This window comes from Rhincodon typus, chromosome 7, assembly GCF_021869965.1.
Source record: "Rhincodon typus isolate 14 chromosome 7, sRhiTyp1.1, whole genome shotgun sequence".
Classification (NCBI taxonomy): domain Eukaryota; kingdom Metazoa; phylum Chordata; class Chondrichthyes; order Orectolobiformes; family Rhincodontidae; genus Rhincodon; species Rhincodon typus.
In genome coordinates this window covers 53,583,202-53,607,371 of record NC_063338.1, presented here as the reverse complement: position 1 = coordinate 53,607,371, position 24,170 = coordinate 53,583,202, and the positions used below count along the sequence as shown (strand labels likewise).

The window sequence follows — 24,170 nt, the reverse complement described above, 5'->3', positions numbered from 1 at the left end:
TAGTTTCCTAAAATTTTTTTTTTGTCTCTGTTTTGAATATATTCGTCTACTAAGTATCCACAGTAGACTACAATTGAAAATTTCAAAGATTCACAACTAACTGGTTGAAGGATAATTATATTGCAGTTACGTTGATACGCTGTGAGCTGGACATTTATAAAGAAATGCCATAGGGAGATAGGATACAGCAGGAGCAATCAGAGTCAGTTTGAAACATGGGGCAGGATTTTACCAGTGGTGGGTTTTCCTCCACTGCCACCAAAAATGTTATTGTGAAACTTAACATGCTCCAATGGGCTATCCCACAGCCATTTCAACACTCAGAGGAGTCAGTAGCACCAGTGTAATCGGTCCAAAAACCAGAAAGCTAGGTGCCAGTTGACAGGTAATATAGATTGGTAGTATTTTAACATGGCCAAAATAGGAGGACCTTGGGTGAGGGACCCAAAGAAAGTAGGGGCTGGGGTGCACACGTCACAGCATGTAGGTCACCTAGGTGGGGACAGAGTTTGGGATCCTCAATTGGTGCAAGGGCAGTTGCCCACTAGCCTGTAAATTATGGCTAGGTCGACACTGGGTGGCAGGAAACGCACAGAGCTTGATGCCCCCTCATTTGCAAATCTGCTTGTTGGGACTGTAAGCTTCTGTCCAAAGTCAACTGATCTCCAAAGGATTGAGGTAATATGTTTACTGCCTTGTTAATGTGTGCAACTATTTGTACTTGAACATTAAAATTGCTGATTGCTGCCATATTGATTATCTTATTGGATCATGTGGCATAATAGTGGATGTACATATTTGCTTTCTTATGTTTTCTTTCATCATGTAATACCTAAATCATGAAATTCTCTATTTGGGGTACTTTCAAATTGACATCAATCATTCATTTCAATTTGGCATGGCAACTGCTATAGGACTCAATAGATTGCACTTAAAGATTTCAGATTCTTAGAACATTGTGATGAGTACTAGGTTGACTGGAAGCTGTATAGCTGAGTTGATTTACTCCTGACTGAAATGATCCTGATGTGCTGGTAGAAAGAATTAATCACAAAGTAAGAAAGCATTTTAAATTAGTAGGATGGGAAGAAAAGACAAAACAATCTGAAACAAGAAGTTTAGGAAATATAATACAAACTTTCCTGCAGGCCAAAGAGAGGTTAAAGTGAAATAGAATGTTAGAATAACAGCAAACCGTGTAAAGGAAGTATAAAATAAAAATAGAAAAATGAGAAAGGTCACAGACTTGAAATATTGATTCTACCTAGATACCGTCATTTCCAGCACTTTCTGTTTCTTTTAGTTTAGTTTCCAGCATCTGTGGGGTCTTACTTATGTAAAAGAGTCATAAATGAATCAAGGTTGAATTGTTTTTATCTGGTTGTGAAACATAGTATAAGTAAAGCTGAATTGGATGTAGACTTCTAGGCTTCAGTTTTTATTTACTATATGCCTATTTCCTAGGTATCAAGTAAAAGGTATGATGACCTGTTACTCTAGGCTCAGGTTCATACCAAAGATGAAGGGTACTGTTGTCTGGACAGGTGAAAATCTTAAAATAAAGAGCTACAACTAAAGTGATTCAAAAAATATCCAGTGTCTCAGTTTCATGTGCTATGCTTCATTATCATTTTAAAGAGGACATTTAAAGTCCTAACCAAACTTTTCAGTTTGGAATATCTGAGGATTTTCTCCTTCAACTTCAACTTCAACTTCAAATTCTAAATAATAAGGGAGATCACTTTTTTTAAAAGAATGATCTGGATTCACAGACATTATTTGGCTTTTTGAACTTTACATCTGAACATTCAAAAGATCAAGGTGTAGAATCAGTCTGGTTAGCAAAGCAAGGAAGTGCATGATGAATGGTAGGACCCTGGAAGTACAGAGGATCAGAGCAACCGTGGTGTGATTGTTGACAGATCCTTGAAGACAGCAGGACAGGCAAAAAAGGTGATGAAGAAGACATACGGGATACTGCCTCTATTAGTTGACATGCTGAATACTAGAGCAGGGAAGTTATGATTGAGCTGTAGAATCTATTAGTCAGGCCACAGCTGTGTGCAATTCTGGTCACCAGCTATAGGGAGGATGGCATTGCATTTAGAGAGGGTGGAGAGGAGGTGCACCAGGATGTTGCCTGGGTTTAGTGAGTCAGCTATGAATAGAAACTAGATAGGCTGGTTTGTTTTCATAGAGAGGAGACTGAGGGGGTCCTAATTGAGGAGTACAGAATTATGAGGGCCAAAGATAGGGTAGATAGGAAGAAACCTTCCTCTTCATAACGGGGGTTGGAATTGAAGGTAAAAGGCTGGAAGTTTTAAAGGTGATTTAAGGAAGAATTTTTTTCCTTAAAGATAGTGGGTATCTGGAGCTCACTGTTTGAATGGGTGTTACAGGTGGGAACCATCATAATATTTACTATTTAGATGGTCACTTAAAGCATCATAGCATACAAGACTACTGTCCAATTGCTGAAAAATGAACAAGTGATAGGTGTTTGATGACTGGCACAAATATGATGGACTGAAGGGCCTCCTTCAAAGCCTTAAAACCCGATGCCTATGAATTTCAAATGGTATCTAGGTGCAGAAGTGATTAGGAAAGTAAATAGAATATTGGCATTTATTGTAAGGGAAGGGACTCTTATGCTGCACAAATAGTATCCTTTCTAATTCAGAAGGTCTTGATGAAGTCCAGCCTATCGCAGAGGTGTGTCAAAATATTTGCGAACAGGCTGATTAAAAAAAAATTTGGGCTCTCGTGACACAGATGAGCCAGAAGGTCTGAGTTCATGTCCCAGTTGCCACATAGATGTATCCAAACAGATTGCAATAAAAAAAATCAATCAACGAGGAACTGAGTATTAATATAGGAAAAGGGTGCTGCAGCTGTTCATTGCCTTTATTCAAGCACATCTGAAGTTCTGTGAATAGTTTTGGTTTCTTTAGTTAAGAAAAGATATAATGCATTAGAAGCTGTGACACCCTGTAAACTGGTAGCAGTACAGTAAAGAAAATTTGTAATTTCCTCAATATTCTGTGCGGTCTCCAATTGTTTTCAAGAATGTTTGAAAAGGCCTTTTAATAATTTGTATGAGTTATAACGGGATCAATAAATATAGTTGTGTTGAAGTTAACTTTAGCCCTCTTGAAAGATTGGCCAGAAATCTCCCTTCATGAGTTAAGTGGAGACTGCCAATTTTGCTGTTCTTGTTTTACACTCATAGGAAGATTAACTTCATTAATATTATTTCAAATATTATTGGATATTAGGATCATTAAATGGAAAATTATAGGAAGAGATATTACTTTTCATAATTTTTTCTCTTTTCTTTTATAATCAGGAAGAAATCCCTCCTCATCTTGATGAAATTCCAGAGGATGTGCACTACTTAGAATGTCCATATCTTGACTTGAAAGCCTCTGTTCTGCAGGAGTTCCAGAATCTGAATGCAAAGTACAAATCTCAGCTAGAGGAAATCAATCACCAACTTAAATTTACAGACAGGTAAGGTAACAATTACACAAAAAGTGAATAATGAGATTAATCTGCAAGTGATTTTCCTGCCAATTAGATGAAAAAATCCTGACACTGCAGTGGATATATTTGTATAATTACGAAACAGGGAGTGATTTTCATCTGCCTGCCACCTGATGCATGCTGAAAATCAGGGGAGTCGGCAGCTGACTTAAAACTCCCAACCTTCAATTACAAGCATTTTACTTGATGTGATTTTAGGCAAAAACTCAAAGTATGTCCAAGGATCAGAGTTGTATTGTGTTTCCAGAAAAATGCAAATATAATCTTGTCTTATTTTAGTTTCTCTGCAGATATTGTTATGATCCTAGTGGAGCAGTAACCTTTCTTTTAAAAAAATTCTTTTCAGTCATTCCAGTTATTCAGAAATTTCTGTTATTTATTAAAATAAAAAAGCAATGATAATCTACAGTTTAAAACCTAAGAATTTTTTTCTTCCACATGAGTTAATAAAGCAAATACTAAATAACATCTTAATCACCTTTGTTCTTAAGTTCAAAATCAATTTTAGTTCAACATGAATCAACTACTAGTTGTGGTTTATTGTCCTCTATAAATTACATATGAAATAACCATTAAGCTGCATCATGTGAGTTGACTCAATCACAGAATCCTTTAAAACTCTGCTTTCCTTTTGAGGAATTTCAGCTCCTCACTTTCCAGGACGTAGTTTAATCGAAAGCTGCCATAGGTGTATAACCCTCTTGACCAGATAGTGCACTCCAATTGGTCTTCACCACATTGGCACATGTCTGGAAAACCTCCTCAGCTTGATCTGGTGATCTAAGCCATTCAATATTATTTGTGAATAGAGAAACAACTGCAGCAACTGGCTTTCTCCATCTCGTCCTCAGCCAGATGGCTGTAGGGCTGGTGTGAGTGAGATGCTTCATGCTGTGAGTTACATTTGACATATTACCTGGGTGAAGTCATCTCTTTCTTTTCTCATTTGATTTATAATTTTACAATAATGTTGATCAGTTAATGGATTGTGGTGAAGACTGAGAAGAAAGCTGTGGGGGAAGATGGTGCAGGAGATATTTTCATGGGCTGGGAACATTGCTGAATGTTGAATGTTGCTGAATCAGGTTTATCCTTATAGCCATATCAATCAATTGATCACTGTGAAGTTTATAATGGCTTTTGCAGCCTCCTTTAAATGTGTGGATCCTGACTTTCTCTGAGGTGCCTCTTTCATGCTTCTTATCCCTGTCCTCCTCTGAGGAAGAGTGCTGTATCAATCTTTTCTCTTGATCCAGCTCCGCACCTCTTTGTATAGTCATGTTGTGGAGCATGGAGCACGCAGCAAAACAAACACAAAATTGGACACACTGTCTGGCTCAGACTGGAGGGCACCACTAAAACAGTGAAAGCAAAGGAAACATATCTTCAACATGCCAGTGGTCTGCTCAAAGCAGGTCCATGTTGAAAGATGATTTTGGTTGTAGCCCCTCTCTGCTTCTCTGCCTAGGTACAAGACAGGGACATGGACCACCTCTTTGGACAATAAATTTTATCCACCAGCAACTATCCACAGAGCCTGCATGTTGGCGTGAAGCATCTAGTGCTCTCTCAGGAACCAGGCATTATTACAGTTGCCCTAAGTGCAGACATGTAGACACAGGGCAGTCTGATACTGATTGAGTGGAGGCCATTTCTAGTGAAGAATCAAGTTCTCTGGTCTGTTTGGTGGCTACATGCATGCAACTAAAAATCCCCTGGAGCTGCAGGAATCCATTAAAACAATCCTACAAAGTCTCCATGTCAGCTGATTGAAAATCTGAAACTGGGGCAGTGAGGCCTTTTAGTGAGCCCTGATACCAAGCACTTCATTTAATGCCATTGCAGGTTCCAGACGCTCTACAGCTGCTTAATTAGTATTCATTTCACCACTACCTTCAACATTAACTCCCTCTTGCATCAATGCTCAGTGACAACAGCGTGTACCATCTACAAGATGCGCTGTGGCAGCTCACAAAGACTCCTCCACTAGCACCTTCTAAACCTGCAACTCTACTACCTAGAACAAGGACTGCAGTAATTCAAGAAAGCAGCTAAACATCACCTTCCGTAGAGCAATTAGATATGGCCTCACATACCATGCTGGCTATATAATGCTGGCCTCGCATATCATGAACATTTTTTTCTAAACATTGGAGTGGAAATCTGGAAGTTGATGTCAGCAATAACCTGTTCTTCCACAGGTGCATTGTTGCAACCTATGTAGATATAATCAGCACAGAATCTGTAACTGAATTTGAACTTCAACTTTTTATACACTGTTCTCACTAAAATCCATTGAAACTGTTGTTGAATGAGGAATATATGCATTTTTAATTACAAATTAAGTCATATCACTGAACAATCTCTCAGCGCTGACAAACTAATATTAGGAGACTTCAGTTTCACTTCCTCCATTCTATTATAAAAGTTTTATCGACTTTTCAAGTTTGTTTTCTTTTCAAGGCATGACACTAACCCAAGACTTTGTACAAGCCCTCCTGAAGTTTGATGGAAGAAATATGGAGGCATTTTATTTCTTTTCTTTTGAAAAGATAGCTGAAAAGTTGGGGTGGCACTGTTTGTGCAAAGCAAACTTTCTGACACAGCTCAGAAAGTCTATGTCATGCTTTCTGAGGAGGCTTCTAATGATTATAAGATGGCAAAAAAAGTTATTCTTGGTGCATAGGGAGTTAGTTTCTGAAGCTTACAGGCAAAATGTTTGGAAGCTGCTTGGGCAGAGCTACATAGAATTTGAGAGGGTAAAGCAAAATAATTTTGGTCGTTGGATGGAGGCATTAAAGGTAGAGACTATGTACGAGAACCTTATGGAAATAATTCCCTGGAAGAATTCAAAAATCCAGTCTTTCCAATAGTAAGAACCTATATTAAAAGCCGAAGATTTCAACTGGCAGCCAGACAGCTAAAATGGGTGATAATTAAAGGCTTGTTCATAAACCCAAACCCTTTTCTATCACCACTACAAACCTAAGAAGGATAGAAGATGAGAGGGTTAAAAGAAGAAAAGTAGCTAGAGATGAGAAAGGACAGCTGAGAATCCCCTGGGATATCCCCCTCACACCTGAAAGGAAGGTGCTGAGCTTAGAAGTGATGCCCTTTAAGCCTTTGTATTGATAGGTAGATGTTTCTGGATAAACCCATAGGACTTATTAGGTACACAGAGTCAATGCAGAGAAAGGAGCCTTGACCAAGAATACAACAAACCAACTTGAAGCTCTGACTGCCACTGTGACACTGAGTACAAATACCATGGTGAGTATGAGGGAGATGAACAAAAGAACAAAAGAGAAGTTCGGTATAGCAACAGGCCGTTTGGCCCTCCAAGCTTGTGCCGACCATCATGCCCTGACTAAACTAAAACACAAACCTTCTGCCCTTATTCGGTCTGTACCTCTGCATTCCCTCCCTATTCATGTAATCATCCAGACGACTCTTAAATGTTGCCAATGTGCCTCCTTCCACTACCTCCTCTGGCAGTGCATTCCAGGCTCCTACCACTCTCTGCGTGAAAAACTTTCCTTGCACATTTCCCTTAAACTTTTGCCTTCTCACCTTGAACCTGTGTCCCCTTGTAATCGAAACTTCAACCCTGGGGAAAAAAGCCTCTGACTATCCACCCTATCTATGTCTCTCATAATTTTGTAGACCTCTACCAGGTCTCCTCTCAGCTGCCATCTTTCCAATGAAAATAATCCTAGTCTTTTTAACATTTCCTCACAGGCATTGCCCTCGAGACCGGGCAACATCCTGGTGAACCTTCTCTGCACTCTCTGTAAAGCTTCCATGCCCTTCTGGTAATGTGGCAACCAAAACTGCACACAATACTCCAAACGTGGCCTAACAAGGATTTTATATAGATGCAACTGTTGTACTCCATGCCCAACCGATGAAGGCAAGTATACCATATGCCTTCTTAATCATTTTGGCCACCTGTGTTGCCACTTTAGGGAACTGTGGACCTGCATGCCCAGATCCGTCTGTATGTTAATGTTCCTAAGGGTACTGTCATTTACAGTATAATTCACACCTAAATTTGGTCCTCCAAAATGCATCGCCTCGCATTTGTCTCAGTTAAACTCCATCTGCCATTTCTGTGACCAAGTTGCCAATCTATCTATATCCTATTGTAACCTTTCACAATCGTTGGCACTATCAGCAATTCCACCAATCTTTGTAACATCTGCCAACTCACTATTCAGACCACCCATATTTTCCTCCAGATCATTTATATATAGTACAAACAACAGAGGTCCTAAGACTGGTCCCTGTGGAACACCATTAGTTGCCGGTCCCCATTCTGAAGAACACTCTTCCACCGTTACCCTCTGTCTTCTATGACCAAGCCAGTGTTCTTTTCCATCTAGCCAGCCCATCCTGAAACCCATGTGATTTTAGTTTTTGTACCAATCTGCCATGTGGGACTTTATCAAATGCTTACTAAAGTCCATATAAACTATATCCACAGCTCTTCCCTCATCAATTATTTTTGTCACTAGATACCTGAGAGTTATTCTTGTCAAAAGGAGAAGTAACTCCTTATCCCTCAAATAAGACAGATAAATTACTTAGGGATACAGGAGCCAATAAACTATTTTGCTGGGGAATGGCATATCTCTTCCACCAGAGAGCACGTTGAATGGTTTTAACAAACAATTTTAGCAGGAATTTATACCTCTACCTTTGTACTGAATACATCTGGAGGGTCCTAACATCTGAACTGTAATTATAAACTGTAGTTTACCAATAGACAAAATTGACTTGCTCTTGGGGAAGTGATATGGTTGCAGTGAAAGTCATAGCTTCTCCATTAGTCACAGAAATACCTAGAGGGGTAAAGAATACAGAGGAGTTGCAGAAGAGATTCCAGAACTTTATCCTTCATGTGTAGTGATCTGATCGTGACCGAACAAGTTCCAGTGGTTGAAGTCAAATTGACACCACAGACAGATATATGGCTGTCTGAACCTTTCTTTAGGGAATTGAATAATCTGAAGGAAATGTTCAATAAGTCTCCCCTGAATGAAGCTCAATGAGCTGATGCAAACTTAAGTAAAGCAGAACAATTGACTCAAAATTAAACTTAAGAAAAAGGAATTCCAGAATGTTAAAAATGGGTTCTGATGAGCAACTGAAGACTTCCTTACACAAGATGAAAAGTGTTCAGTATTTCACCAAGAGTGGTGCCACCCAAATATTTTCAGGCAATATTAAGCAAAGCCCATGAAGTTTCAATGGCAGGACATTAAGGGATCCTGAAGACCCAAGCACATGTCAATTTTGTTACTGACCAGGATTTAACAAAAGCATGGTGCAGTTTTGTAGAACATGCCACTTGTGCCTGATTGTGGGAAAACAGCAACTTGCAAAAAAACATTGCATCTCTCATTCCCACACCAGTTTTTGGGGAACCATTTAATAGGGTGACAGTAGACTGCATGGTACTAGAAAGAGACAGTGCACTCCTCCAATCTTGGTCATAACATAAAATTGGGCGCTTGTCCAAGACATAACACTAATCACTCTCTCAATATGCGTTGTCACCTTCAAAGATCAATGCACATGTACCCTTAAGTCCCACTGTCACTGTATACTCTTTAAAACAAGTCTCTACTGCCTCTCCCAAACACTTCTGTCAAAATGGATTAACTTGCATTAATCTGTATTAAATTCCATTTGCCACTTGTCTACCTATTCGGCTAACCTATTCATGTCCCACTGCAGTTGATTTATATCACCTTCACTGTTTGACACTCATCCATTTTGGTATATTTGGCAAACTGTGAAATTTCACTCTGTATTCCAATATCCCATATCATTTATACACATCAAAAATCAGTCGTCCTAACCCCACTGTCTACCATCCTGCAGTCTGAAAACTCACAATTTATTGCTTTGATTCTTTTCTGTCCTTAAGACAATTTTAAAAAATTCATGCTTACAATGACTCTCCTGACCACAAGCCACAATTTTGTTAACCATCCATTGTGTGATACTTTATAAAACACTCAATTAAAATTCATACAGAAAATGTTCATGGCATTCCCATTATCAACCTTCTCAGTTACTTTATCAAAAAATTCAAGAAGTCTAGAGAAAGCAGTTTTTATATTTGGATACCAAGCCAAAGATAGGCTCAATGCCATTTGGAGACAGTTTTTGGCTTTCAGCCAGAAAGTTTTATTGCTAGTTGTATTATTGCAGCAGTGACTACATTTCAGTACACTTTTTCCAAACTCAAGGTCCTGCAATGAATTGGGCCTGTAATTCTTGAATGGATGCATTGACCTTAGGCTGACATTCTGAATGTGCAAATGCACATGGGTTTAGGTCAAGTCAGGTGCAATGTACATGCACACTACAAATTCTGTGTAACGGAAAATTTTGAGTGTCCATATGCATGAATCATGAAAGGTTAGCTTTCAAATAGGGCAAATAATTAGAAAGACAAAGGAATGTTTCTTGAAAGGAGAATGGATTATAAAAATAGTGAAGTCTTGTAGAACTGTAAAGTGAATTGCTGAGACCATATCTTTAGGAACCATACACATAAGAATGAGAGGTGATCTTGTTGGAACATATAAGATTCTGAGGGTACTTGACAGGGTAATTACTGACATGATATTTGCCTCATAGCAAAATCTGGAACTAGAACACATAGTTTCAAATTAAGGAATTTCCCATTCAAGGTGAAGATGAGCTGGAAGTCAGGGGCACCTTAATGTTTGAAATTCTTTAACATTAGAGGGTGGATCATTCATTTTTATTCAAGGTTGAATTACAGTTTTGATCTACAAGGGAGTCAAGGGTTTGTGGGGACTGGCGAGAAAGTGGAGCTGAGGTAGCTATAATCTTATTGAATAGCAGAGCAAGCTTGAGGGACCAAATAATCTACAGCTGCTTTTATTTTTGCATTTTCATGTCCCTTGACTGACCAGTAACTGCATGCAATGTGTATGCACCACAGGAAGGTTCTAAAAAGCAATAGGGAACCCAAAAAAAAGCATTTTGCAGGTGCGCAATCATCATAATTGGAAATCTTTCCTTCAGTACCGTAGCAGTCCTAATGCATCAACAGTGAGGAAATACAACCTAATTAGGTTTTTCTTTCTTATGTAGCAAAAGTAATTAAGTTTTTTTATGTTTAGGTTTGCAATTAAAGGTATTTCTCCCTTTTTCAGGAATTGTGGTTGGAGTGAAGGAGATCATTGGACATTTCAAGTTATTGTGGATCTGTACTCTAATGAGACACAGAATCGAAATATGCTCTACATGGACATGCTGTTGAGGTTGCTGCCACACAAATCCAGGCAAGAACTGGTTAGTCCTTTATTTTGACTGTAGAGGAAGGTATATGTGGGATTTTGAAATTTTATTCTAAAATTATTTCCTCTCTTAGGAGAGGCAGAGTGTACCTTGAACATTGTGTCCAGTTTTGATCACCATTTACAAAGGAAACATTAAGTGCCTAGTGACAGTTTGGAGGCTATTGTCAAATGTCAAAGAATTGAGCTCTGAAGAAAACCCTGGCCCATTCAACTTTGAACTTCAGCACCTTGCAGTGCTGAACACATTTTAGCATTAGCCAAATTGGATCTCTATGATTAATCCCCCACTTTGAGGTTTCTGATTGTCCAGGTTGCTTTCTCATTGACAACTATAAATTGTAGAAACATCATGACTTCACTGTTGTGGGTGAAATTGACTAATTCAAAGATTAGTTTGTAAATCTTTTGATAGTACTTCTTCTGTTAAGGATCCCACAGTCCACTGCTAGTCCCTCAACCTTTAACCTTCTCTATATGAAGTTATTTGGATTACTTTCCCCAGCATTGAACAATCACCAATGGTAATATCAATCTCATTATGTTAAAGTCATGACACCTGAGATGACATAAACATTACTCCGTGAGAGCAGATTAAGAGGACGCAAGTCCAAATTTAAATGTGTTCCACCGTCAGGAGGTATTGTCATCACACTGAGTGATTATTGTGTGGAAGTAAACATAGAAACATGGAAAATAGGAACAAGTGTAGGCCCTTCAGTTCTACAAGCCTGCTCTGCCTTTCAACATGATCAGGGCTGATCATCCAATTCAGTACCCTGCTCCCAATTTCTCCCTATACCCTTTAATTCCTTTAGCCCTAATAATTATATTGAACTCCTACTTGAAAGCATTCAATGTTTTGGCCACAATGTTTTCTGTGACAGGTTTACCGATCCCTGGAGAAATTTCTCCTCATCTCATTCCTAAATGCCTACCCTGTATCCTTAGACTGTGATCCAATTCTGGACTCCCCAGTCATCAGGAACATCCTTCCTTCATTTACTTTGTTTAGCCCTGTCAGAATTCTCATGTTTCTATGAAAGCCCCCTTATACTTCTAAAGAATATAATCCTAAGTGATCCAGTCTGTCTTCATAATGAAGATATAAACATTAAAGTAGTGAAGATGATAAACATGGGCTCCCCTCAAAAAGGAATTTGATTCCAGGATGTGAGTTAAACTTCATGTCTTGCACTTTGGGAAATTTTATGAAGGACATTCATTGTCCCTACCCACTTGTTATTTAATAAATGGAGCTTTTACCTACTTTGCTATATTGTTTGGGAGCTTCCACGACACATTGTAGACTGGACTGAAAAATCTCAAGGATGAGTGGAAATCAGCTCCGATGAGTTTGGGCATTCTAGTCTCGTGAGCCTGTGTTAATATTGTAAGAAGTCCCTAATTTTGTATGAATTACTGTGACTACATTGCACTTCTGCAACTAAGATGAATGAATGGCATTAGACAATATGAAGAGTGCTTTACATATGTCTTGTGGTAGGAGCACCTCAGTTTTGGAAAAAAAATGATTACGCATTGCATCCATTAACTTAATGAGCAAAATGCTGACTGAAATAGTTTAGAATTGATAAATAAATATGAATCTTTTAAGATTTATGGAACAGAGTTCAGAACACCAACAGATAAAAACTGCCCTAAAAGGTAGATTTTTGTTGAGAAAGTAACAAAGTGTTACTTCCTTGCAGATTGACCACTGGAGATTATGGGATGGATTTCAATTTAAGAAAGAGCACTGGAGGGTTCTGATTCAGAGCTGGACCCGTGACAAGAAGGACTTGCTTATGAAGACAGTGATGATATTTGCTGAAGCTTGTATTGCTCATGAGACTGACGTGTTGCTGGCAAATGACAGACGGAAGCAGCAAGAAATCTGTGCTGAATTAAACCACAAGGTGAGAAGAAACGTTGCTTTATACAGACATCATAATATGACTGCAGACCAAACTGAAATGTCCCTTTATATTTATTTGCCATAAATATTTAAGATAATTTGATAATCGCCTTATCCTCCTAAAAAGTGCCCTACCCATTTATCTTTCCTGTTCACAGTGGCTGATGGTTTGTGAATATTTACAGATTTTAATCTTCAGTGTTGAGATGACTTTCTGACAAGGAATAAATCAAGGTAAATATTGAAAACATGAAATATCTTACTAAAACTGAGTCTTTACTCCTTACAACCTAATATGGCAGGAACTATCAGAGCCACATGTGGAATTCTGCATTGCCTGTAAGTTTTGACATTATGACTAAAAAATACAGATTGAAGATCATTTATCAAAGAAATAATAAGATAAATAGTAAAAATTTTACAATGACAATTAAAAAATTAGCGTCAGATGAAACAAATTTCATGTAAAGCTAATATTTTTAAGTCATTATGCTCAGTGCCAGGAAAAAAAACTTTTTAGTTGACCACAACTAATTCCAAATTAATGTTTGCAAATGTTGTGATGTTTAGATATTAAGATCATGGGTTATCAGTTTCATGAAATATGACTTTAGAACTTTTCAACAACTCTTTGGAATGGAATATACTTCACTGTTTTAAATACATGCAATCAAGACCAGCTCTGGAGTTTGGAGACTGAGGGCAAGATTTTGCATCTGGGAAGATGTAGCCAGAGTATGCAATTTATGAAGAGGTGACCTGCTAATTGGCTGGACGGCAATCAAGAAGCTAAATAGCAAATATGGGTGTGGGATCTAAATGGACCTGCAGAAGTATGAGCCCTATTTAAATGCATCACAACGGTTATTACTACAACAGCCATTTCAAAGAAAAATGCAAGAACTAGATCAAGAAATGAGGCAAAGGCTTGGAACCTAGGTTATGCTAGAATTCCCTCCCTAAAGACATTGTGGGACTACTACAGCACAAGGACTGCACCAGTTCAAGCAGCCACCTTTCCAAGGGCAACAAGGGACAGGAAGTAAATGCTGGCCAGCCAGCGACACCTACATCCTAGGAGTGAATAGGTTTTTGAAAAAAGCTATCCCATGCTTCTCAGTTGCTGCCTTAAATATTGTTTAGTGATCAAGGAATATGCTTCTTCCAAAGGGTGGAAACAAATGATCAAGGCAAACAAAGCAAACATGGATGGAGGTGACTGAAACAGTCAGAAACGGAAATGTTGTTCACAGGAACTGAATATAATGTCAGAAAAGTTTTGATGAGCTTCTCCTCTCTGGCAAGACAATTGCAATGTGACTGCCTGATGACAGGCCTCTCAAAATGCAATCTCCAGCAGACAAGCAGCTGAGGAGCCTCAGTGAGTGTGCTGCACCTGAATATTGAAGGAATATGTATCCAGGGTACTTAATGAACCCTCAGCGAGTCTCAGAGGCATAGCACTTGTTGAGGATTTGCCAGCGCTGATACATACAGCTTCTTATGAATAAGCTTATAATAAGTACACTCCCCCTTGTTCATTAGCATACCAAAGACTCAGTTTCATTGGGAAGTCTCAGCACAGCAAAGGCTTCTACTGTCAAAGACTAGTTCTCAGGCTCTCCTTTTGTCTTCCATGGGTATCTTTCAATGAAGGATGACTACCTAATTCTACACAGGACACTGGCGCCATTGGAAATAACCCAATGAACAGAAGGAGTCATATCAAACAAGTCCATCCTCCACCAGCTCAGATACAGTCACATCGGTAGGTCTTTGAGTGTGGTTAGAATCAGTGAAGAGCACTATTTTGAGCAAAAAAAACGGAGGCAAGACAGTGGCAGCAGCAGATGTGGGTAGTTCCAGGAAGATAGCAGAAATGTACAGCTGGGTGCAGCATCTGGCCCTTAGTGCTTGCAAGAAAAAAATTCTACCTCCACTGGTAGCAATAAATGTGCTTTTGTATCTTGAAGTTCCTTAAGGCAGTTGTTGGACATGGGATGATAATTAATGATAATATCCATTCAATTCATTTGCACTACTATGGCAGACAGCTTTGAATGCGCAGGCTGCTTCATAGAGCACGATATTCGTAGATAGCCAGATGTGATTTCATTCTGAGAGAATATAAGTGCAGCACACTGACTTGAAGCATTCCATGTAGAGCACTGTAATGTGGATTGGTCACTGGAGCTGTAAGAATGGAATTGTGTGAAGTAAATAACAGTTGTACCCCAGTTGGTACACACCTGCAGCTATCAGGAGTACAGGGCAGGTGGTGGCCTAGTGATGTTATCACTGGACTGTTAATTCAGTGACCCAGATAACATCCTGGAGACCTGGGTTTGAATCCCGCCACTGCAGAATTCAATAAAATATCTGGAATTAAGAATCTAATGAGGTTGTCGATTGTTGTAAAAACCCATCTGGCTCACTAATGCCCTTTAGGGAAGGAAACTGCTATCCTTACCTGGTCTGGCCTCCATGTGATTCCAGACCCACAGCAATGTGGTTGACTCTGAACTGCCCTCTGGGCAATTAGGGGATGGGAAATAAATGCTGTCTAGCCAGCGACGCCGTCACCCCCATGAATGAATAAAGAAAAAAAAAACTAAAGGCAGGGGAGGAAAACAATGATAATGACGCTAAGGAAGCCACCCCTCGTGGGGCACTGTCATCATAGGTTTTCTTGGACCCTCAGACTCTGCCTGCAGATGAAAGATGCACATTCAATGAAACAGGTGCAGCAACCTCTGGAGGTACGTCCACTGGCACTTGCATAATGAGGATAACTGCCATTTCAGGTACAAGCAGGCACAAGTGAGCAAGCTGCATCTATGTCATCCATGGGCACAAGGGTGCACCATGTTCAATTGGCCAATAGCGGAGGCTGAACAATTCACTGGAGCTTGCAGTCAACTCTAAATTTAGTGTCCAAAGAACTTTAATGTTTATTCAATAGAAATAAAAATAGAAACAAAAGCAGAATGTAAGACTTTGAAGTAGGGATTGAAATTTGTTAAAACATCCTGGTTCAGTTATCCCTGTAAATTTGTCATATTTGATGTAGCAACCCCCATTCAAATCAGACACAGTATGTGAGACTTAAATCATACCTACTCTACTTCCACCTACACTATTACAAAAATTCTGAAATTTTTTATTGTATTTTTGGCTTCCAATAGGTAACATAAAAAAATTATGTAGAGATTGTTTAGTGTTTTAGACATGGTTTTGCCAGCCTACTTCATATGAAGTTGACAGCTACAATTTCCTAACAAGCCTTCACACCCTATCAAATGCTTAAAATGATCGAAACAAAAACAATCCTGTGAATGGAACATAATTGACAAATTGAATAGTGTAAGAATACTCAAATCAGAACCACAACAGATATTTAACAAAGATAAATTCTAATCCTTTCACCTTAACTAGTTGTAAAGGAATTGTTTGGGGTTTTCTGCCCAGCATGTACAAACAATGCATAAATTCTGGGCTGAATATTATGTTTCTTTGTCAAGTGTCAATATTCAGGATTTCACAGGAGGTTTGTTTATGCAAGGCCTAGCAAGTTTTCTCACCATATTGTCTGAAACCTGCCTCATAACTACTCACCCTTCCCCAGTGGGGACGCTTTCATCCAACATTAATCCAATCTAACGACTCACTGTACTCAGAAGAACTTATCCCTCCCATGATATCCTGGAATGGACTGGCAACCTTAGGGCCAATGCCATCTATGAAAAAGCATTGAGCACCTGGGCAAGTGCTGTTAGTCTGGAGCTGCCTTGCATGGTTTGCAACATTTGTTGGCACCTCACATCGTGGATAGGAACCTGGATGCCTTGGTGGACGCTATAGTACAGAGGAGGTGTGACCTCTTCCTCCGCAGAGGAGGCCATGACACCAGAAACTGCCCCCACCACCTCCCTCCCACTGCACCACCACCACCCACTGCCCCCCCACCCCACGCCACCCACCCTCTCCCCCACCCCACCACCTCCCCCCTCCCCACCGGTCTGTGGTAGCCTCCCATGTCCAGGCAATCTCATCCATGTTGAGAAATGGCCAGTGTACAATATTCATGAATTGGAAGGCACAAAGTTACAATTTGTTGGTAAAAATGATAGTGGGGAAAAGCAGCATGTCATCCCTTTAAAAGATTATATTTTTTTCTGTGCTCAGAGATTTTCCAAAATGTATGTCTGTGAGCAGCAGCAGCAGGGAGCCAGGACAGAAAGTATCCAAAATACAAACATTTATATTGAAAGGCCAAGCAACACTTTTTTTCCAAGACAACTGTTTTGAATTTTAGCCAAGCAATTTGAACCTGGCCCTGAGCTATCAAAAACCAATTAGAACACAGAATAGTACAGCACAGTACAGGCCCTTTGGCCCACGATGTTGTGCCGAACTTTTACCCTAATCCTAATGTCAATCTAACCTCCACCCCTACCTTATACTATCATCCATATGCCTATCTAACAGCTGCTTAAATGCCCCTAATGAGGCCGACTCCACAACCCTCTCTGGCAATGCATTCCACGCCCTACCACTCTCTGAGTAAAGAACCTACCTCTGACGTCTCCCCTATATCTACCTCCACTCACTTTAAAACTATGCCCCCTCGTAATAGCTACCTCCACCCTAAGAAAAGTTCTCTGGCTGTCCACTCTATCTATACCTCTGATCATTTTGTACACCTCTATCAAGTCACCTCTCATCCTTCGTCATTCTAAAGAGAAAAGCCCTAGCTCTCTCAACCTTTCCTCGTAAGACCTTCCCTCCATTCCAGGCAACATCCTGATAAATCTCCTCTGCACCTTTTCCAACGCTTCCACATCTTTCCTGTAATGAGGCGACCAGAACTGGACACAATACTCCAGATGTGGCCGAACCAGGGTTTTGTAGAGCCGGAGCATAACTTCACGGCTCTTGAACTCAATCCCTCTATTAATGAAAGCTAACACACCATACGCCTTCTTAACAACTCTATCCACCTGGGTGGCAGCTTTCAGGGAACTGTGGACATAAACCCCAAGATCCCTCTGCTCCTCCACACTGCCAAGAACCTTTCCATTAACCCTGTATCCTGCTTTCAAGTTTGTCCTTCCAAAATGAATCACCTCACACTTTTCAGGGTTAAACTCCATCTGCCACTTCTCAGCCCAGCTCTGCATCCTATCAATGTCCCTTTGTAACCTAGAACAGCCCTCCGCACTATCCATAACTCGACCCACCTGAAATTGAATTTAAAACTGATGGTTTTGGCAATCTGAAACAAATCTTATTATAAGAAATTGATGTGTCATTGGTGGGTATATAAAGATTAGGGCATTTGGAAAATCAGAGAGAGCCAACTGTCATCTGAGCAGAGAGCAAGTCCGCCAGCTGAGAATAAGCCCCAAGCTCTCACAAGAAATTGCTAAGCACTCTAAGAAAGCACCATCTTATTGATAAAAGGTACCATGGCATTTTTTAGCTATGGGTTTTCACATAGAAAACATCCCTGACAGTAGAATCAGTGGAAGAAAGGCATTTGTGGCATGAGATCAACACAAGGCAGAGGGTTCCAGTAGACACAGTCTGTGCGAAAGTGGAGAGATTAAGTTCTAATTTGTTGTTGTCTTATTAATTGGGTTTATGTAAGTGGGGCTTGTGTTTATTTGAACACCATTCCAGCAGAATTTAGTTCAGTTAGGGAGTAGTTAGTAGTCGAAGGGGAAATTGTTCAGTTTGTTAGTAATTCTGTTAATTTGTTCATTGTTAAGGCTAAATAGATAAATTGTTCCTTGTTATATATAAAGTGGATCAGGGATTTTCTTTCTTCTAACCATTCTTAACAGATTACAAGGGAAAAGGAAAGGCGAGCTTCTCCGGGTGTTCTGGGAGTAATTATTAGAAGGGAACCTCTAATTCCATCATAGCAGATTGGGGCTTGTGTTTAAGGTTAATTGTCAGGAGGCTTCGGCCATTCCCCCTCCGTAACAAATTGGGGTCTCATTCAGAATCTGGACAGTTCAAATCTGGGATGTGAATGGATTTGGACAGATCAAGTGTGGGGATCTGGCTGGTCTGTGTACAGGATCCGAACAGATTTGGACAGATTTAAACAGACTTGGGGATGAGTGTCCTAACTCATTAAATAAAACTTAGGTGAGAAAAATCTGCTTAATTTCGGTTACTTGTGGTAGGTTAAATTAAAAGTGAGGGAAATGGCTCTTAACATTGCTAAAGAGGTTCTGGGACTTGAAGATGCTTTCCAAATTTGCCGAGAAAGTTTAGAAAAACAAAGGAAGGATATACTGTTAGAATTAGCAAACAGGATAGAATTAGGTTTAACTAGGGGCAAGAGGAAAGCTGAAATTGTAATGGAGTTGGTCAAGCACTTAGGTATATCAGAGAAGCAGGCAAGGCCAGTGGAGTCAGAAAAAAATCAAATTGCAAATGAGACAACTAGAGTTAGAAGATATAGAAAAGCAAGCTTCTCTGGGTGTTTCAGGGGTAATTATTAGAAGGGAACCTCTAATCCCGTCAAAGCAGATTGGGGCTTGTGTTTCAGTTTAATTATCAGAGGGGTTCGGACATTCCCCTCTGTAGCAAATTGGCTTGTCCAGGAAAAGAAAGGGAGAGAATGTTCTTAGCTGAGTAAAAGGAAAAAGAGAGAGAAGCGAGGGACCAAGAGAGAGAGTTTGAACTTCAGAAGTTGCAAATTAGACAAGAAAGTTAATTTACATGGATGAAGATGAAGGTAGAAGGTAGGCTTACTGAGGTGGAGAGTGATGATGAGTAAAGACATGGTAGGGATATATATAAATATGTCCAAACATCACCAAAATTCGATGAAAAAGATGTAGAAGCCTTCTTCATTTCCTTTGAGAAACTGACTAGGCAGATAAATTGGCCAGAAACTGTATGGGTAATGTTAATTCAGACCAACTTGCTAGGCAAGGCTAGTGAGGTGTTTGCAGCACTGTCAGATAAGGTGTCAAGAGATTATGAAGAATTAAAACAGGCTATTTTGAGTGCCTATAAATTGGTACCAGAAACATATGGACAACGGTTCAGAAACATAAAGAAGGAACCAGGTAAGAGTTATGTCAAATTTGAAAGATCTAGAGAGATTATTCTGCTGTAGGAGTTTAAAACCTCACTTCCAGAGATGATAAGAACTCATATTGAGGAACAGAAAGTTACCAAAGTAAGAAGAGCGGCAGAGATAGCATCTCGAAATTTAGCATCTGACAGCAATTTAGTTCTGTGAAGGGATAGAAATTGGGAAAAAGGAAGATCCTTCAACGAAAAACAAAAAGTACATCACACTGGGAGCAGTTTACCAGGGGTGAAAAAAGAAACCAAAGAGTGTGAAAAGGAGGCAAGAGGCCTCAGTGTTTTCACTGCAATGGAGTGGGACACACAAAGTCACAGTGCCAGTGGTGTAAGAAAGGCACTGGGGTAAAGGATGTGGTCAAAGATGTTAAACCAGTGGGATTAGTTGAGAAGGATATCCCGAAAGAAGTCGAGGAGCTGCAGGAGAATGCACAGCCTAGTCACGGTCTGCGTAGTGAGACAGTGCCTGAACAAAGACTTCACCTCTGTGTGTAAGGTTTACTCAGGAGGAATAGGGGGAGAAGGTAAAGAAGTTAAAATATTGAGAAATACAGGAACTAATCAATCTCTATTAGTAAGAGATGAAGGTATTTGCACTGCATCTGAAATGTTGCCCGAGAGAGCGGTAATCTGTGGAATAGATGGACAAAGATTTAGTGTTCCCCTGCATAAGATCAGATTGGAAAGTCCAGTCAAGACCGGGGACGTGAAAGTGGGAGTGATTGAAAGAGTGTTAATTCCAGGGATACAGTTTGTTCTTGGAAATGACCTAGCAGGATCAAAAGTGGCAGTGACACCAATTGTAGTGGAGAAGCCAAAGGAAAACCAGGGAACTGAGGAGTTAAAAGAAAAATCTGGAATTTTTCTGGCCTGCTTGGTGACAAGATCTCATAGTCATAAGTTAAAGCAAGAAGGGAAAACCAAAGAGAGAGATGAAGGAGTTAAGTTCCAGTTAGCTGACGCTCTGTTTGATGAAATAGTAAAGGAAGAACCTAAATAGGTAGAGGATCAGGCAGAGGTGTTTAGTTCTGAACGATTAATGGATATACAACAAAAAGATGAGACAACAAAAAATCTGTATCATAAAGCCTGCACGGAAAAGGAATCACAATGTATTCCTGAGTGTTATTATCTTTAAGGATAGAATCCTAAGGTGAAAATGGAGATCTCAGCAAGTTAGTGTAGAGGAGAAATGGGCAGAAGTGCACCAGATTGTGTTGCCGGTAGCATGCAGATAGGAAGTATTACAAGTTGCATGCGAATTACAGGTAGGACCTCATTTAGGAGTGATGAAGACTCGGGCTAAAATACAAAAGAACTTCTATTGGCCTGGATTGCATTAGGGTGTGGTTGAATTTTGCCCTATCTGTCATATGTGTCAAATGGTAGGAAAGCTACAGGCAGTAATAAAACCAGCACCTTTGATGCCAATTCCCGCATTTCAAGAGCCTTTCATGTGGGTTATGATTGACTGTGTAGGTCCCCTCCCTAAAACCAAAAGTGGGAACCAGTATTTGCTAACCATAATGGATGTGTCTACCAGATTTCTGGAGGCAATTCCATTACGGAGTGTCAATGCAAAAAAAGTTGTGGAAGAGTTGTTTACTTTCTTTACCTATTCTGGTCTACCCAGTGAGATTCAGTCCAATTTACCACCAAACTAATTAAGAAGGTCATGAATAGTTTAGGCATCAAACTCTTTAAATCTCATTCTGAATCCCGGGGAACATTGGAAAGGTGGCATCAGACCCTAAAACCATGCTAATGGTTTATTGCCAGAATTACCCAAACAATTGCGATAAAGGTATCCCATTTATATTGTTTGCCCCAAACAAATCAACACAGTTTACTCCATTTGAACTGATATTCAGGCGCGAAGTAAGGGGACCTTTAAAATTAATTAAGGAAATGTTGATAGATCCAAAGTCGGAGATCTCACAGTTGGATAATGTGTCTGAGGTAAGAGAAAGATTAAACAGAGTCGGTGAATTAGCTAGACAACATCCAAAGTGGCACAGCATCTAATGAAGCAAGAAGCAGATTAGAAATTTTAAATTCAGACATTTGCCAGTGGAGATAAAGTATTGGTGCTGTTACCAGTGGTAGGAGATCCCTTCAATGCAAGGTTTAGTGGCCCCTACCAGATTGAGAAGATGTTGAGTCAGGTGAATTATCTGGTAAAGATGCCAGATAGGAAAAAACATTATCGGGTCTGTCATGTGAATGTGTTGAAACTCTGCTATAACAGGCACAGTGAACCAGAGAAACAGGTATTAGTTACTGCCACTCAGAGCGAGGGATCAAATCCAGATGACGTGTATTTTGATTCGTCTCAGAATAAATTGAATACTAGGGCAGTCCTTAAAGAATGGGATAGGATAGTGAGCTATCTGTCCCAGGAACAGAGAACCGAATTGAAAGACTTGTTACAGTGCTATGACGACAAATGTAGAAATAGAATGGGGTGGACTAATACCATAGTGCATGAGGTTGACATAGGGAATGCTGTTCCAATAAAACAACACCCCTACAGGCTTAAACCTCTCGAAGTACTGCGGGCTCAGAAGCAAGTCGAGCTGAGTCAAAGCGAGTGGAGTTTGCCAATTGTGCTGGTTCCCCAACCTTATGGCACTCAACGATTCTGCATAGATTATTGGAAGGCCATGACCAAATCTGACTCATACCCAATTCCAAGGCTGGAGGACTGTGTGGAAAATGTAGGACAAACCACTTACATCACAAAGTTGGACTTATTTCACGATTACTGGCAAGTACCTTTGTCAGAGAGAGTGAAAGAAGTTTCTGCTTTTGTAACCCCAAATGGGCTATATCAATTTAAAGTCAAGCCCTTTGGAATGAAGAACATACCAGCCACTTTTCAAAGACTTATGAACCGTGTTGTGGCAGTGCTGTCTATATAGATGTCTTAGAGATATTTAGCCATTCGTAGAAAGCTCACATGGAGCATTTGGCAGAGCTGTTGGAGAGATTATGGAAGGCAAAGTTGGTTATAAACTTGACAAAAACCAAATTCGCAAAGGCAGAAGTGACATTCTTAGGGCACAACATTGGACACGGGCGGATGACACCAAGAAAAGTGAAGACAAAGGCCATCGAGGAATTTCCAAGACAATCCTCGAAAAAGGAAGTGCTAACATTTTTAGGATTGAGTGGATTCTACAGGAAATTTCGACTAAACTTTTGTAGCGTGGTGGCAGTGCTGACAGATTTGTTAAAAGAGAACATGAAATTCCAGTGGACAGAACATTGCCAGGAGGCATTTGAGAATTTAAAAGCAGTGCTAACCACCACACCAGTTTTAGCCACATCAAATTTTTTGAAACCCTTTAAAGTCACCATCGAAACAAATGATGTAAGGGCTGGAGCTGTGTTTTACAGGAGGATGATTGTGGAATTGAAAGGCCCATCGGTTATTTTTCATAAAAAACTCAATATCCATCAGAAAAAATATTCAACCATTGACAAAGAGTTTTTGAGTTTGATAATGGCCTTACAAGATTTTAATATTTACGTTGCAAACAATGCATCAGAGACGGTGTGTATACTGATAACAATCCTTTGGCATCTCTGGAAAGAGTTAAGGACAAGAACGCGAGATTATTTCATTGGAGTCTTATGTTACAAGCATTTAATTTACAGATTGTACATGTTGCGGGTCGTGAAAATGTTAATGCGGATGCCTTATCGCGGGTTTAAAAGAAAAAAATGTTTATATAAGATAGAAATGATTGTATATATTTATATCTATATATCTATATATGTATATATGGATATAGAAGTAGTATGAGATATGTAACTCTAGATTAATGAGTTATGGATCTAGTAATATAATGGAGTTAAGGTTTTAAAAGGAAAAAATGAAGCCATCTCTTCATAATGATGGTTGATTTTTTTTTCTTAAGGGGGGAGGCGTTATGAAATTGGGCAGAGTTTTTGTGGATTGGGAGGCAGGATGTTAGAATTTGGTGTTTGTAAAATGCTATGGGGGAAAGCAGTGCATGGCCCCCTTAAAAGATGATGTGCTTTTTCTATGGTTAGAGATTCAAAAAGAATGTCTATGGGCAGCAGCTTGTGGGTTTGCAGGGGCAAAAAGCACCTGAATTGAAACATTTGTATCCAAAGGCTGTACAGTCAGCAGGCCAAGCAGCAATTTTTTTTTGTTATCAAGACAACAAGCTTTGAATTTAGCCAATTAATTTGAACCAGGCACCCAGATACCAAAAACAAATCAAATTTAA

The 24,170-nt window shown here is 39.7% G+C and overlaps 1 protein-coding gene across 1 annotated transcript in view; it reads left to right on the top strand.

Annotated features, from left to right (window-relative positions):
• LOC109922311 (coiled-coil domain-containing protein 148-like) overlaps nt 1-24,170 on the top strand; it is a 98,588-nt gene that overhangs the window by 55,608 nt on the left and 18,810 nt on the right. Inside the window, exons 8-10 of the mRNA XM_048599213.1 lie at nt 3,347-3,510; nt 10,740-10,878; nt 12,596-12,802. Coding sequence (XP_048455170.1) covers nt 3,347-3,510; nt 10,740-10,878; nt 12,596-12,802 — 510 coding nt within the window. The remainder of the gene's footprint in view (nt 1-3,346; nt 3,511-10,739; nt 10,879-12,595; nt 12,803-24,170) is intronic.